Source organism: Onychomys torridus, chromosome 8, assembly GCF_903995425.1.
Source record: "Onychomys torridus chromosome 8, mOncTor1.1, whole genome shotgun sequence".
Classification (NCBI taxonomy): Eukaryota; Metazoa; Chordata; class Mammalia; order Rodentia; family Cricetidae; genus Onychomys; species Onychomys torridus.
Window position 1 is genome coordinate 92,213,003 of NC_050450.1, and position 16,197 is coordinate 92,229,199.

General features: G+C 50.9%; 1 protein-coding gene across 4 annotated transcripts in view; it reads left to right on the top strand.

Moving 5' to 3' along the window:
* Nucleotides 1-16,197, top strand: part of Mapt (microtubule associated protein tau) — a 104,183-nt gene that overhangs the window by 79,685 nt on the left and 8,301 nt on the right. For all 4 annotated transcript variants that reach the window (XM_036195373.1, XM_036195370.1, XM_036195371.1 and 1 more), the window contains 3 exons: nucleotides 208-473; nucleotides 11,936-12,028; nucleotides 15,261-15,342. In XM_036195373.1, coding sequence (XP_036051266.1) covers nucleotides 208-473; nucleotides 11,936-12,028; nucleotides 15,261-15,342 — 441 coding nt within the window. The remainder of the gene's footprint in view (nucleotides 1-207; nucleotides 474-11,935; nucleotides 12,029-15,260; nucleotides 15,343-16,197) is intronic.

Consider the following 16,197-nt stretch of genomic DNA (forward strand, 5'->3'; position numbering starts at 1 on the left):
CCGGAAGAGGTGCCATGTATTGGAGCATGGATGAGAATGCGGTTGTTTTCCTGGGAAATAGTTGTCACTGTATCTAAGTGACAGGGCAAGAGCAGATGCTCTGCCATAGATGGTCCTCTCCCAGATCCCCCTCTCCAGGGGTTTTAGGGAACTTTGCAGACCCCCAACCACCTGGCCTCAGTCCCGTCCTCTTTCCCCACCCTCCAGGTGAACCACCAAAATCTGGAGAACGCAGCGGTTACAGCAGCCCCGGCTCCCCTGGGACCCCTGGCAGTCGCTCCCGAACCCCATCCCTACCAACGCCACCTACCCGGGAGCCCAAGAAAGTGGCAGTGGTCCGCACTCCCCCCAAGTCACCATCTGCCAGTAAGAGCCGCCTGCAGACTGCCCCTGTGCCTATGCCAGACCTGAAGAACGTCAGGTCCAAGATTGGCTCCACTGAGAACCTGAAGCATCAGCCAGGAGGCGGGAAGGTAAGGGGCATGGCCAGCCATGAGGGTCGGGGTGCATCCTGCAAAGGAGTGCAGGCAGGTCTCTAGCCAGACTTGCCTCTGTGTCCCCCAGAGCACAGGAACCATCAGAGCACTGGCCCCTCCCTTCCTCCCTTTAGCCTTGCTAGTTGGACAAGGGATTTCACTGGTACTGTCCAGGCTGGCCTTGGCATTCCCCCTTGGTTCTAGGGAAATTCAAGGTTTTAATAGGAGCAACTGGTTCTATGGCCATCATGAACTTTCTAGGCCCTGAGGCTCCTCCTTCCTTGCTTTCTGAGTGTTGTCCAGGCTGACTGACATGTCCTCAGGGTTCTAGAATCTGTAACTGAGAGATGATGTGGGTGTCAGCAGGCCTGACTCCCCGAGTTTCTGCCGAGTCCTCCTGTGTGCCCTGATGTCTCACTTTGAGTCCTTGTCCCATTTAATGAAGACATTAGCCCCGTGGGATGAGGGTCACCCTCCTGACCTCATTTCAACACAGTCATTGCTCTAAAGTCGTATCTCCAAACACAGTCACATTGTGGTGTCAACATGTAAATGAGGGAACACTCAGTATGTCCCCTCCCCACCCAGGACTAGAGTAAGGGAGGCCAGTGAGGGGTCCAGATGGAGCTGTGACCCATTGCTGAGTCCACGGTCCTTGTCTCCTGGACTGCCCACTTCTGGGGCACTTGAGTTGCCGAGAGAGAGCTCCATAGGCTTTCGGGCCAATGCTTACCCTCCCCCCCCCCCCCCCCCCCCACCTCCCACCCCTCCACCCCTGCTTCCACATAGTGGACACTCCCCACAGCTGAATTTGCTTCGGGCTAGTCACTGGAGGGAAGTTGCTATAGCCTGGGTGGGCACCTTCCCTGAAGCCCCATGTCTTGTTTTGGGGAAGCCTTGGGCTCTACATAGTGGGGTTTGTGCAGCATTTGGGCCACATCTTCTTCAGGCCTGAGGCTGACTTCAGGTTCAGGGCTACATCTCACTAACAACACTGGCTTGGCCCATTGGCACAGTTCTAGCTTGTGACCCCTCAGTCACCTGTGCTGTCCCACCCCCAAAGATACTTACCTGCCTCCTTCGGAAGGGGCCCTAGAGCCAGAGCCAGGCATTGCATTCGAGAGCATCGCGACTTTGAGGCCAACTTGAGCCATGTGATGAAAAAAAAAAGTAGACAAGTGCATGATGGTACAAACCCTTAATCCCAGCACTCAGGAGTGCCCAGGACCTGCTTCCATGTGGGTTCGGGTCCTAAGGACGGTGTGTGGAGTTGTCGGGAGAAGAGGAAGAGACAGACTTGAGCTGAGGGTGAATCGGGATGGCTGCCAGCAGCATTTAATTGAAAAAAAAAAAAAAGACTACACCTTTTATACTCTATAGTTACCCTGAGTATTAAACAGGAGACAAGGGGTGTGTGAGCTGGGGTGTGTGTGGCCTGAGACCAGGAACTGAGGAATCTAACATTGACCTTACCATAGGCATCAGTCATACCTTAATGGATAAAAGGCCACAAGTTCCTCTTGCTAGAGATAAGAATGTCTACTTTATCAAGCAGGAACTTTCCTCAAGTTCCCAAGGGAATGGAGACCCTGATTATCCAAATGCTAGACCTTGGGAGCAGATGCTAACTACAATTTCTTAGTTCTACTGTGTGGGCCTGTTCCCCTCAAATGCTCCTAAAAGGGGGGTCCTGATGTCTTACTCTTTCCCCATCGTACGTGCGTACGTACGTACGTACCATTCTGACTTCTCTGTGTTTATTAACTGAATTCTTGTTCTTAATGGCCTCAGGCTCGAGATCTGAACTTCATCCTTGGGGCCAGGTGTGTCTAATAAATTTCTAACTTTCCTGTTCTTGGTGTAATTAGGAGGGTACATTGGAATTCCTGGTTCCATGGTGGTGGGGATTTTTTTTTTCAAAGGATTATTTTGTTTAGAGAAGCTACCATTATACACATTTTCATCCCTTACCAAAGCCCAAATTTCCTGAAGGGAAAGGCATTAGTAGACAGAATCATTATTTTATTAAAAATAGAAGTAAAAAGGAGCTGGAGAAGTGTGGTCTGCGATGTCAAAGTGCTGGAACTTTGTCGCCAGCAAAGTCGCCATGTGGTCCACACCACAGGAGAGAGTCAGGTAGACCTGTGATATGTGAGTTCCAGGCCAGCCTGGTCTATACAGTGATCTCCAGGCTAGCCAGGGGACTGTGTGAGACCCTGCCTCAAAGAAGGAGAGGAGGAGGAGGAGGAGGAGGAGAAAATCCACAAAGCCACATGCTCACCTCGGAGGAAAATGAGCGAGGAGGTCACAATGACTTGCTGTAGCAACAGGGACATGGTGGCCATCAGCACCTTCCTGGTCCCAGCCCCAGGCCCTGGAACTCCTCTGGCAGCCACCATCTGCCCACATCCCACCCCCACTGACAGGATGAAACTGTGGACGTGGAGCTGCACCCTCCCGGGAAGAGGACCAGCGGGCAGAAGAGGATGTGAGTTCAGAACGCCTGGCCTAGCCGCCTTCGAGTACCACTCCCACCCCTGAACTAGGCTGAGCAAAGACCCCTCTTCTGGAGAAAAAGATGAAATCCACCTGTTTATCGCTCACTTGGCTGGGGAATCGCAGGGAGGTGAAAACGTGTCTCTCTACAGCAGTGGCTCTGGGTCCGTTAAAGATCCCGAGGGTCCCCATTGTGACTTACATGTGCTTTATAGAGGGAAAGGTTGGCAGGACCCCGTGCCTTGGTCAGGGCCTCAGTAGAGTAACTCCGAAGCCACATGGAGGCTCTGGCCAGCACCACCGCTCCCATCTGTCATTTGGCTTCATGGTCTCCAGACTTCCCGGCCTCATCCGCTGCTCAAAACTAGCTGTCAGGATCTGCAAGATGGTTCAGAGGGTGCAAGTACGTGCCATCGAGCCTGAGGATGGAGTTTGATCTCCAGAACCCACGTGGGTGGAGAGAGAAATGACTCCTGGGGGTTATCTTCTAACAAATGTACACACACACACTCTCTCTCTCTCTCTCTCACACACACACACACACAGAGATTAGAAATGTCAAAACAAAAACAAGTGACCTCCTGGAAGCTGCATCTCAGGAGCCCTGTGACTGTCACTGTCCCGGGTGTCAGGACTTAGGGCTGCCCAGAATCTGGGAGGCACCCTGACTTGTTCTCTATTGTCCTTCCCAGCCACAGCACCAAGACTGGGAGGCAGACCTACGTACATTGCCCGCAGCTCAGAGAGCCTGAGGCAGACACAGCCTCCTCTCCTTCCTCCACCCCAGATGCCACTCTAGTCTCAGCCTCCGCCAGGCCCGTCCATTCTACCCCTTTCCTGTTTGCACGCCCTCCTTCCTTGCTGAATCATCCTGTTCCCACTGGTCCTGGTCCTGGATGGTGGCTCCTCCAAGCACTGTGTCCAGTGAGCTCTGTGATTCTGCCAACCCCAAACTGGGCTTCTCAGTCTCATCTCTGCTGCCTACCCCTCGGGAACTTCTGGTTCTTGCTTGAGCTGTGGGACTACCATCAGCCTAGAATGCCCTTCCCTCATCTCTCATCCCCCCTGGGAAGTTCCCCCTGGACTCCCCTGTCTAATCAGCCTTGGGCACCCTCATATGTGGTAACTGACGGGAACTCTGCATCCCATGAGGCCATGAGGGCGGTGAGCCCTCATGGATCAGGGCTGCTGGATCTCATCAGGGACTCAGCAGAACCTGCAGTGTGGGAGGAGGGTGTCTGCCCTGTCATCCCCTGCCCATTGTAGGGTAGCTTGCCAGGTTGGGCAGTTCTTTCAAATGAATACCAGGAACTGGCCTAAACAGGGAGTACAGCATTCTGCAATGTTCCATAGAAGACACGGGCTTGGCTTGCCCCATCTGAGGAGCTGTGCTGGGTTGTGATGACTTGCCCATATCCGCAGAGGACTAGAAGAAACAACAATGTGACTTGTCCTGGGACTTCAGGGGTGACACCGTGGGAAATGGCAGAGCCAAGGAACAGCCCCCCCTCACATTCTGTGAGAGCAGGAGGATTGTCTGAACACGCCCTCAGCCCTGCAAGCAAAGAGACGCACAATGACAAGCCATTTATTCTGGGCTGATGGACAAGGCCTGTAACACCCACTGATGAAGATTCTGAGAGCTGAGCTGACACCTTGGGTCCCCAAAATGTTTGCTTAATGAGACCCTATCACAAAATAGTGATTTGCCTTGAAAGAGCAAAATTCTAGGAGTCTGAAGAACAGGGCCAGAGATGTGGCCCCATTAGTCAAGGGCTTGCCTAGCATGCTCGGGGCCCTGGGTTCAGTCCACGGCGCCAGATAGATACTTCGTGGTAGAGCTCAGTCAATCTCATAACTCCAGAGGAATCAGGAGGATGAGAAATTCAAGGTCAAGTTCCACTGCACGAAGATTCAAGGGTAGCCTGGATTATATGAGACCCTGTCTTTATTTTAATAATAATAATAATAATAATAATAATAATAATAATAATAATAATATAGGATTGAAAAAGCGCCTGGGGCCTGGTGAGATGGTTTGTGACTTAAAGGTGCTTGCTGACAGGTCTGACAACCTGAGTTCAATCCCCATGGCACATGTTGTTGCAAGGTGTCTCACTCTTGCAAGTTGTTTTCTGACCTCCAGGCACCCACCTCCCACACAATCAATGAATAAACTGGGGGGCATCGCAGTGCACGCCTTTAATCCCAGCACTCGGAAGGCAGAGGCAGGAGGATCTCTGTGAGTTCGAGGCCAGCCTGGGCTACAGAGCGAGTTCCAGGACAGGCACCAAAACTACATGGAGACACCCTGTCTCAAAAAACCAAGAACAACAACCACAAAAACCCCTGGGGCTGGAGAGATGGCTGAGGGGCTAAGAGCTCTTGGTCTTGCAAAGAGCCAGAGCCCCAGTCTCAAGCACCCACTGTGGGCAGTTCAAAACCGCTTCTGACTCCAGCTCCTTGGCATCTGACACTTTCTTCTAACCTCTGTGAGTATCCACATGCAGGGATATACACAGACACATATACAAAATAAAAATAAATCTTAAGTGCAATAGTTTAAAAAAGTACACAGGGGGCAGTGAGATGGAGCAACAGTTAAGGATACTTGTCGTGGCCATCTGAACTTGATCCTCAGGACTGACATGGTGGAAGGAGAGAACTGACTCCCACAGGTGTCCTCTGATGACCGTAAGCACACTGTGTCACATTCCTGTCCCTACACCCACACAAATTAAGTAAATGTAATTTACTTTTTTTTTTTTTTTTTTTTTGGTTTTTAGAGACAGGGTTTCTCTGTGTAGTTTTGGCGCCTGTCCTGGATCTCACTCTGTAGACCAGGCTGGCCTCGAACTCACAGAGATCCGCCTGGTTCTGCCTCCCAAATCCTGGGATTAAAGGAGTGTGCCACCACCGCCGCCGCTTGGCTATAATTTACATATTTTTTAAAAGACACTAAGGAATACAGACCACCTTGGAGTGACATTTACCTTGAAGAAAGAGACTGGGGGGGCTCAGCTGACACTGAGCATCCAGACAGCCATTCATATTCTCTGTCAGACTGGACCAGGTGGCGATGTGCTAGTAATCCTGAGAGGCCGAGGCAGGAGGATGCCTAGCCTGGGCGCCACAGCAAGATCGTTGATTAGAAAAAAGGGTGATGCCAGCCGGTGGTGGCGCACGCCTGTAATCCCAGCACTCGGGAGGCAGAGGCAGGCGGATCTCTGTGAGTTTGAGGCCAGCCTGGACTACAGAGTGAGATCCAGGACAGGCTCCAAAGCTACAGAGAAACCCTGTCTCGAAAAACCAAAAGTGAGATCTCATGTCCCTGCCTCTAGAACAGTTGGTTTTCAACCTTCCTAATGCTGTGCTGTGACCCTTTAATACAGTTCCTCATGTTGTGGTGACCCCCAACCATGAAATTATTTTCATTGCTACTTCATAACTGTAATTTTTCTAGTTATGAATTGTAATTATATATGTGTTTGTTTTCTGATGGTCTTAGATGACCTGTGAAAGGGTTGTTCTACCCCTAAAGAGGTCTTGACCCACAGCTAGAGAATGCCTGGGAAGCCCACCTTAGATCGTTCTGTCCTGTGGCTTCCCACAGAGCATGAAATACAGCAAGTGCTATATTCTTGGAATGGAGGAAACCAGGTGTGGTACTCATCCATGACTGTAGCACTTGGGAGGTGGAGGCAGGAGAACTGGTAGTTGAAGACCAGCCTTGGTTACACAGTGAGTTCAAGGCCAGCCTGGGCTACCTTCAAATTTTTTTTAAATTATAGAAATTCACTTGTAACCAAAAGTATTAAATAACAGGAGGTGATGGTAAAGTTGCAGCTGCAGCTCGGGGCCCCGGGGCCCATTCAGACACTAACGCCAAACTAGCCTGGGATCCTTGAGAGTGTCTTAAGATATGGTGGCTCCCACCCGTAATCCTAGCACACAAGAAGTAGAGGTAGGAGAATCAGGAATTCACAGTCATCCTTGGCTTCAGAGTGAGTTCAAGGTTAGCCTGAGCTACACAAGACCCTGTCCCAGAATTAATTAACAGAGAAATGTTTTCAGATGGGGTCTACTTGTTAAGAGTTTACGTTTTCCCAATGATCTAGTTAGGCCTTAAAGGAAAATACTAAAGCCAGGCGGCGGTGGCGCACGCCTTTAATCCCAGCACTCAGGAGACAGAGCCAGGTGGATCTCTGTGAGTTCGAGGCCAGCCTGGTCTACAGAGTGAGATCCAGGACAGGCACCAAAACTACACAGAGAAACCCTGTCCTGAAAAACAAAAAAAGAAAAGAAAAAATACTTAAAACACCAATTGTGGTGGCTGATGCTTGTAACCCTAGCACTTGGGAGGCTGAGGCAGGAGAATCATAGCGCAAAGCTATGCAGCTTACTCTGCATAGCAAGTTAAGGCCAGCCTATGTTACATGAGACCCTGTCTCAAAAAACTAAATACCACTAATACTAATGGGCCAGCGAGGTGGCTCAGTGGGTAAAAGCCAGCTGAGTAAACTCAGGTACACTCAGATGCAAGTCTGGCAACCTGAGTTCAACCCCTAGACACACATAAGGTAGAGGGAGAGAAGTGACCCCACACAGCGTCACACATGCCTGCATACGTCCATACATCATGCATGCAGTGCACACACACTAATAATAAGCAGCAACAATAGTAATTTTATTTTATTTTTTAAATTAATTTATTTATTTTTGGTTTTTCAAGACAGGGTTTCTCTGTGTAGCTTTGCGCCTTTTCCTGGAACTCACTTGGTAGTCTAGGCTGGCCTCGAACTCACAGAGATCCGCCTGCCTCTGCCTCCCGAGTGCTGGGATTAAAGGCGTGCGCCACCACCGCCAGGCTACAATAGTGATTTTTAAAAAGGCTTTATGAGCTGGGCAGTGGTGCCACATGTCTTTAATCTCAGCACTCAGGAGGCAGAAGCAGGTGGATCTCTGTGAGTTAAGGGCCAGCCTGGTCTACAAAGTTCCAGGACAGCCAGAGCTGTGCAGTGAGACCCTGTCTCAAAAAGAAAAAAAGAAACAAATCACACTTCTTTCCTAACCAGTTTTTGGTTAGTGTCCATGGAAGCAGCCTGGTTGACTGAGCAGTTGGAGCACTCCTGAAGATTTCCAACACAGCCTGAGTGTCTCTCAAGTCAAAAGGTTACAGAGCCTGGGCGCACCAAGGGCAAAGGGTTGTTATCTTACAGGTGACCACAAGATGGCGATAGAGCGCTGCAGACAGCAGCCTCCATTCCTGGACCACCCACAGCTCTTCTCTCCAAGTGTGCTGTGATTTTGAGTGGGCTTCTTTCCTGACCCTTTGGTATTTTTTCTCTCTCATCCTTGACCTGTCTACCCAATCTTCTTCTCCTTCACCACTGGTCATATGGAAACGAAAGCATTTTTTTCAAATGTTAATATTCATTTAATTGTGTATGTGTGTGTTTAGGGGTGGGAGTTGAAAGTGTTTTAAATGCAACATATTTACTGACACAGAAAAAAAAAAGTCATATTTTTAGACAGGGGCTCATGTGTTCCAAGCTGGCCTCATGTAGCTGAGAATGGCCTTGAACTTCTGATGTTCCTGCTCTACCTCCCAAGTGCTAAGATTACAGGCTTGCATCATTGCATCCAGTTTTATACAGGATGAGGGCGTGAACCCAGGGCCTTATGCATGCTGGGAAAGTCCTCTACCAACTTATCTACTACCCCAGCCACTGGTTTTGTTGTTGTCAAGCTCTGTAGACCAGGCTGGCCTTGAACTCACAGAGATCTGCCTGGCTCTGCCTCCTAAGTGCTGGGATCAAAGACGTGCGCCACCGCCGCCCGGCTCCAGCCACTGTTGAAAGGACAGCCTTCCTAGTGCCTGGCCCTGGCACCTCATTGCCTTTCACAGGTTTGCTGGACTGGATACAAGTAGGCTTTCTGCATCTGTCCCAAGCTGATGACCTTGGACTTTCAGGCAAGGCTTTCTGTGGGCCTAGCTACCCACACCAGGTTCATTTCCCAAATGGGGCGTTGCCCTGGCCCACTGCCCAAGTGAGGCCCAGCCCAGTGCAGCTGGCACCAGCAGTGTGCGAGCTCCTTGGTCTAGAGACTTGGGGCCAAGAAGGGATCCCCTGAGAGTTCTGAACCCAAGCAGAACCAGAGGGCTTGAAATGGCTTTGAGGGTCTCTGGGAAGTGGGTAAATCAAAGTAGACCCAGCCAGACTCTCAGGACGACTCCGTGACCCCAGACACTTCCCTCCTAAACAGAAGGCCCTCAGATGGAAGCATCCTCCTTCCCTTCCAGGGTATTTCCAGTGACCGGTCAGAGCCAAAGCCCAGGACGGTAGAAACTGTACATGCCACTGTCCCTGCCACACCAATTTCACAATGCCAACCACCTCCCTCTTCTCCACACTCTGTAAATCTGAGCTCCAGTGAAGGGCATTGGTTCAACATGGCCACTAACAGTAACTCGAGTTTGCTTTGTAAATATCCATCTAGTGCCAAACCCCAAAAAAGCTCTTTCCTTTCCTGTGGGGTTAGATTAAGAACAAACCACCCAGGGGGCGAGCGGGGGTTGGGGCTCTATGTATGTTACAGACTGTGTATGATTGCTTAACGTCCTTTGATTAATTCCGTTTCTTTGTATCCAGAAAACAGCTATCTTCCTCCAGAAACTTTTGTCAAATAAGGAGTTGGGTAATCAATCGTGTTTCCTTTTTCTCATTGGCTTTCAGGAAGCTCAGGGCTGAATATCACAGCGCTGAGCTGACTGTGCAGCTCAGTGACCTCCCTTTATTGTAACATCATTCTTCTTTGTTTGTTCAGTTGGTTTTGGTTTTTTCAAGACAAGAGTTTCTCTCTGTAGCTTTGGAGCCTCTCCTAGAACTCTGTAGACCAGCCTGGCCTGGAACTCAGAGATCCGCCTGTCTCTGCCTCATGAGTGCTGGGATTAAAGATGTGTGCCACCACTGCCCAGCTAATATCATTCTTTTTTATATCTACTTGTCTTAACTGAGTATGTGTTTTCTGATTCCAAACTGCTCCCATTCTGGGTTTTTTGTTTGTTTGTTTGTTTTTTGCTTTTTTTGAGACAAGGTTTCTTTGTGTAGTTTTGGTGCCTGACCTGGATCTCACTTTGTAGACTGGGCTGGCCTTGAACTCACAGAGATCCGCCTGCTTCTGCCTCCCGAGTGCTGAGATTAAAGTGTGTGCCATCTATGGGCAGTTGATCCGTGCAGACCCTGTTCTCGAGGCATCCCATAGGTGGATTCATTTCACTTCTCCTATGTTCTGGGAAGTCAGCAGCCCCCATCTGAAGGGGAAGCTGAGGTATAGAGGGGCTAAATGGCTATCCAAGACCAGCGGTGGAGTGGGGTTCACACCCAAGTTTTTTAGTGTCAGCCCATGCCCTCCACTGGGAAGCACTTGCCCCTACCTAGAACTCACCTCTTGGGTGAGAGTCAAGCACCACTAAATGGTGGGTGGCACAGCAAACTGGCTTTGTCAGCAGAGGGGCCAGGGAGGATTAACCACCCTTTCAGGAGGCCATTTGGAGGGTTGGCTTGAAAGTTTTTAGAACATGTATCATTTTGATTTAGAAATCCTATTTCTAGGAGTCTATGCCATGAAAATGATCCACAATACGGAAAAATTCCTCGCTGAAATATGTTCACAGTAGGCTGTTCATACTGCTTAACATGGAGTCAATGCAAATATTTGGTGGCCCAGGGATGGCCCATACAGTGAGGATGCTTACGGGAGCAATCTTACCCATTTTGGCCAGAAGCTACGAAGCCGACTCCAAGCCAGAGCTCTGGAAGAAGAAGCAGGAGGCTGTGGTATCTAAGGTCATCCCTGGCTACACACTGAGTTTGAGACCAGCCTGGGAGACATGAGACTCTCTCCAAAAAACTGAAAACATATCTGCAAAAGGAAAAAAAACAAAACAAAACACTTTTTTAGCCACTTAAACCAGATGTCCAGCATTCAAAGGTTAGGTCCAGACTTGCCTTAATGCCCCTTGGGTTTGAGAACAGCCTGTAACACTTCTTGGGGATGCTCCGTAGCACCTCCTGGGACCAAGAACACAGCTGTCACCTCAGAGGGAAGGAGAGTTTATCCTGAAGTCAAATGTGAGTGACCATGGCCCCCAAACAGGAATTTACATCACCCCCAAATACTATGTTCTGATCTGGTAATAGTGGAGTGGAGGTTTCCTAATAACACGGCAAAATTATACATGGAGGTAGTTTAAATTTTTCTTTAATCTAAAATTAAGCTGGTCGGGTGGCGCACACCTTTGATCCCAGCACCTGGGAGGCAGAGGCAGGCAGATTTCTGTAAGTTCAAGGCTAGGCTGGTCTACATAGTAAGTTCCAGCACAGCCAGGGCTACATAGAGAGACCCTGTCTCAACCCACCCCCCCAAAAAAATATTTAAAAGTATTTGTTGCATGTATGAGTGTGTGTGTGTGTGTGTGTGTGTGTGTGTGTGTGTGTGTATGTATGTGTGTGCGTGCGCATCACTACATGCATGTGGGAGTCTGGTGGCAGCTGTCTGTACCCTCACTAAGCCATCTCACCAGCTCAGCTCAAGATAATTTGGCTGGGAACCTTTAACATTCCAACTCTTCAGTGGCAGGGAATTGTGTAAGTTGTCTTGCGCTGGTGTGGGTGTTTGGGGTTTTGTTGTTTTTCTTCTGAGAACTTGACACAGGAGACTCCTCGTTTACACTTGCCAGTCCCCGCAACCTGGCAGCCTCCCACCCCTGCTTTGGAGTGCCCAGTCGGTCATGCTTTGTGATCTCCCAGTCTGGCGGGTTTGTAGTGTGCCTTCCCAGGCAGCTTCCTTGCATCCCCTGAGGAGGCAGAGCTCAGACCTGGTTCTCCCCAGCAGCCCACAGGTCAGGGGTCCATGCTCTGGGTGTGGTCATCACTCATTCTTTTTTTTGGCTATCAAAGGTGCAGATAATTAATAAGAAGCTGGATCTTAGCAACGTCCAGTCCAAGTGTGGCTCAAAGGACAATATCAAACACGTCCCGGGCGGCGGCAGTGTGAGTACTGTCACACTCTCCGTGCAGTGTGCTGCGGCCTTCCGTGTGAGAAGTGTCATGAGTGTGTACTTGTGAGACATTGCATAGAATAAACCACCGCAGGCTCAGGGCCTCCTGTGTCCCCGCACTTACATTTGCTGTCCCCAGACTCCCTCCCCATGTTCAATGGAGGGTCCGGCAGAAGAGGAACAGCAATTGGCTCCTGCTGGCCCTTCCCTGAGAAGCTGGGTCCCCACAATACCATGCCCGTGTCCCTAGGAGCTCCACAGCCTAGTAGAAATGGGACTGAAGACCGTGGCACCCAAGACTGGCTGTCACCTCTTCCCCTTCCCTCATCTCTGGAACAGGTTCTGCTGTGGATGGATGGTCCACATGATCTTAGAGGACACTAAGGACCTCTGACCCACGTCAAGGGCAAAAAGGGCCCTAGCCACCCTAGTCACCCTCTATTTCTCATCTGAGTCTCCATCTTCAAGAGAGGAAGTACTTCCTAAGCCTCAGTTAAAGTTTAAAGCCACCCTCTGCCCCCTGCCCCCCGCCCTCATACAGGGACTCTGGTTGCAAAGAGCCTAATAGAAAGGTCATGGATGGTATCTATTGTCCGAGTTCAGTTTGCCAGAGAAAGGCTGCTTAGGGTTTTAAATTCGTCCTCCTCTAAACACCCCTGTGGACTCAGCTTGTCCCCATTGAGTCTGTGTGAGATGTTCTCAGGCTCCCTCGGATGGGCTTAGAAACTCCGTTGTCCTTCAGGATGGCCTGTGCCCACAGAGCAGGACATGCAAACTGGCCTCAGGTTTCTCCTGGCCAGCTTCCTCATCCCCAGCTCTGGGTCAGTCCCAGGAGGGGCCCAGGCTTTCTGAGAGAGAGTTCCTGCTGGCTCAGTCCTGTGACTACTGGAACACTGGGATGGGCTCTTCCCAGAAACTGCCTTGGCCCACAGGGTTTATTCTTGCAATGTGCTTCTGCCTCCTGCCCTGGCACCTGCCCTGCCTTCTGACTCTTGGACCCTTGGCCCCAGAGCAGCAAGTGCTGGCCCTGTGGCTACTGCTTCTCACGCTTACTCACAGTGTCTGCCATTTCCTCTGTCCTCCACCCCTGCCACCCCCACCCCATACTTTTTTTTTTTTTTTTGGCTTCAGAAAGAGCGGCGCAGCCATCGGCTACACTGCAGTTACTGCCCAGCCTGACGCTCTCCCAGTGTACACTCAATAAACTATTTTGGAAAGGGATGGGTGGGGCTAAGAGATGGTCACTAAGGACTCCCATTGCTGTCTTTGTCCCTGGGCCCTTGAATGTTGTCATTTAGGGTATGTTGACTCCCCAGGCCTGCTGTGGAGTTGTGGTTGTGCTGTGGGTTGGGGAGGAAACCAGGGACGTCTGGTTTGGTTCATGTCTGACATGCTGCTGGTGCTGAAGACTCTGGCTCCATTGGGCTGCAAAGGGCGGATGCTCCTGCAGGGGAAGTTAGGAAGAGCCAGCTCAGGGCAGCTCTGGTCACATGCTGATTGCCTGATGAGGCTCCAGTGCGCAGGCTATCAGGGAACTTTGTAATGTGTGCAGCAGTGTGTGAGCCTGTGAACTAGCCCATGACCACCTGATACAGAGTCACGAGATAGCCTGGGCTGGTCATGAGGGCTGTCCTTGGCCTGTGGCCACTGTTGACTACAGGATGGACCTGTAGAGAAGGGCTCTTGAGGGAGGGGGTTCTGGGCTGCACATCTGTTTTGCTGCTTGCTCTCACTCCAGGGTGGAGGGACTTGGAGCAGACAGGCTGCTCCTCCATCTGTACCTCCTGGCTGAGCTCTGGCCTCCTCTCTAGAGCTGCTTCTCCAGGCCCTGTACATTCCTTTCTCCTCTGGCCATTCCAGGCTTCCAACATCTCTTACCTCTGCCACACCCTGGTACTGACTCTCAAGGGACTCTACCTAGGCCAGAGGGAAGAGAGAGAGGCTCTGGTCCCTGTAGCATCCCCGTCCCTTCTTGGAGGTCTCTGGCTCCCATGGCTGCAGAGGGCAAATGCTCCTGTCGGGGAGCCAACCCCTTGGCTCTCCCATCAACTGCCCCAGAACTCCCACTATACCCTGGATCTGTTTGTAGAAGGTCTTTGGGACCATCTGCTCTTCACCCACCTTCACAGGGGAAGGCTGACACCCCAGTACACTGACATGTGAGGCCACAGCCCTCCTCTTCCATTAGGTCCATTAGCAACACACACACACACACACACACACACACACACACACACACACACACACCCCACACCATCAGCACAGCTGTCCATGAAAATGACAGGGGTTTGTTCATTTACACCTCTGTACAACATCCACCTTGCTTTGATGACTCACATGAGGCCACCCCTCTCCCAGGACAGGAGATGATCCTCTTCCTCACTGGAACGACCCTACCCGTGGGACTTGGAAGGTGGCAGTTAGTGACCAGCTATCTAAGCTGTAACCCACAGTTGAGAGACTGGTTTCCAGGAGCCCCATCTGCCTGGGTGGGCTTCTCCCAGGAGGCCGCTGTCATTCCTCAGAGCAGGCATTGCTGCTGAGCCACATGAAGGACCCTGGGGCTGGCAGGTCTCCGTGTGTGTCCTGTCTGCTCACTCATGCTTGCTGAGACACTAACCCTGTGATTTCTGCTGTGTGTTGTCTCCCCCCCCCCCCCCACTGGTGTTGCTTTGCTCTTTCCAGCAGAGCATAAAGTACCCAGGAGACTGTGTGCCCAGACACCAAGCGGCTCTTACCCTGAGCCGTAGCGCTGTCCGGGCTGTTTTCTGACCAGTGGTCCAGGACTGTGGGAGCTTCCTGGATGAAGTACACCCATCCTTGTTGCCTCTCCTCTTTGAATCCCTTCCAAGGAGATCACCTGGAGGCTGCATAGGCCTGCCACTTCTTCCTCCACTGTGTGTGACCGGGCTTTCCTCAATGAAAGGATTTATGTTTTTATATTTAAGTATCTGCTAAATAGATATCCCTGCTTTTCCATGGAAGTCTCTTGGGTTTCTGTGATTGAAGATGTTCAAGTCCCATAGTTACTTTGTGAAGACCCAGCGTCCTGGGGCATGGGAATTGGTAGGGTTTGGGGAGCATATTTTCCTCCCGGAGTGGGGTGTATCCAGTAGCTGATGGGAGCCACTGACAAGTGGTCCATCGGGCTTTGCATTGTTTTACCCCCCTAGTAACGTGACCCCTTTATTCTCTGTCTCCTTCCCGTTGTCTCTGACCCACAGGTGCAAATAGTCTACAAGCCAGTGGACCTGAGCAAGGTGACCTCCAAGTGTGGCTCATTAGGCAACATTCATCATAAACCAGGTAGCCCTTGAGGAAGGCAGGCTTTGGGATAGGAAGGTGCTGCCTAGGCTGGCAGGTGCTTCCTGGAATCGGCCAACCTGGGCAGTGAACAGTAAATGTGAAAGTGCTGGGTGGCCTGGGAGGTGTGACTGTCCCTGCTGGATCCTGAGAAGGGCCTTTTCAGCCTAGACAAGGGTGGAGGGAGAGGACGAGCTGGTCCCAGACTCCATCTGTGGCTCCCCAGAAAAGCCTGTAAAAGAGGACCAGCTGTGGGACCGATTGGGTCCCCAAAGTCCCGTTCTGTGGACATCTCAGCTTCGTCCTAGCCAGCATGGGGGCACTTCATCAACAGCTATAACGTGAGACCATTCTGGGCTGTTGTCCTATCCTTGCTGTGACTTTGTTTAAACAAAGCACCCTTCCCAGAACAGCCTTTCAGGTCACCTCCCCTCCTGCCACACCCTGGTGTGGTGACCCAAGTCAAAGAGGCAGAAGGGGGGTTAGGTTTCCCTGTGCATTTGACATGCAGTTTCACTCCAAGGTCTTGAGGGGGTTCTGCTTCACAGGACGTTCATATGAAAATCTCCACTGCTGGAAGGCATCCAGCTTAGAGTTTAGCATGCCTTCTCCTGGCCAGGCTTCCTGTACAGTTGGACCATTTCAGGAGGAAGATTTTGTAGAGTAAATATCCAATGTGCATCTCAATTAGAGATGAGGCAGGTGGTTTGGAAGCCCTTACAAGGGCCGCCTTGTGGCTAAGCCTCCTTCTTGATAAGTAGAGCCCTGGCAACTCCCAGAGGGTGGACTGTTCTTGTGATCACTGGCCCAGCCTCTGTTGGGAGTCAGAATGGGCACATTAGCTAATGTTCCTCTCCA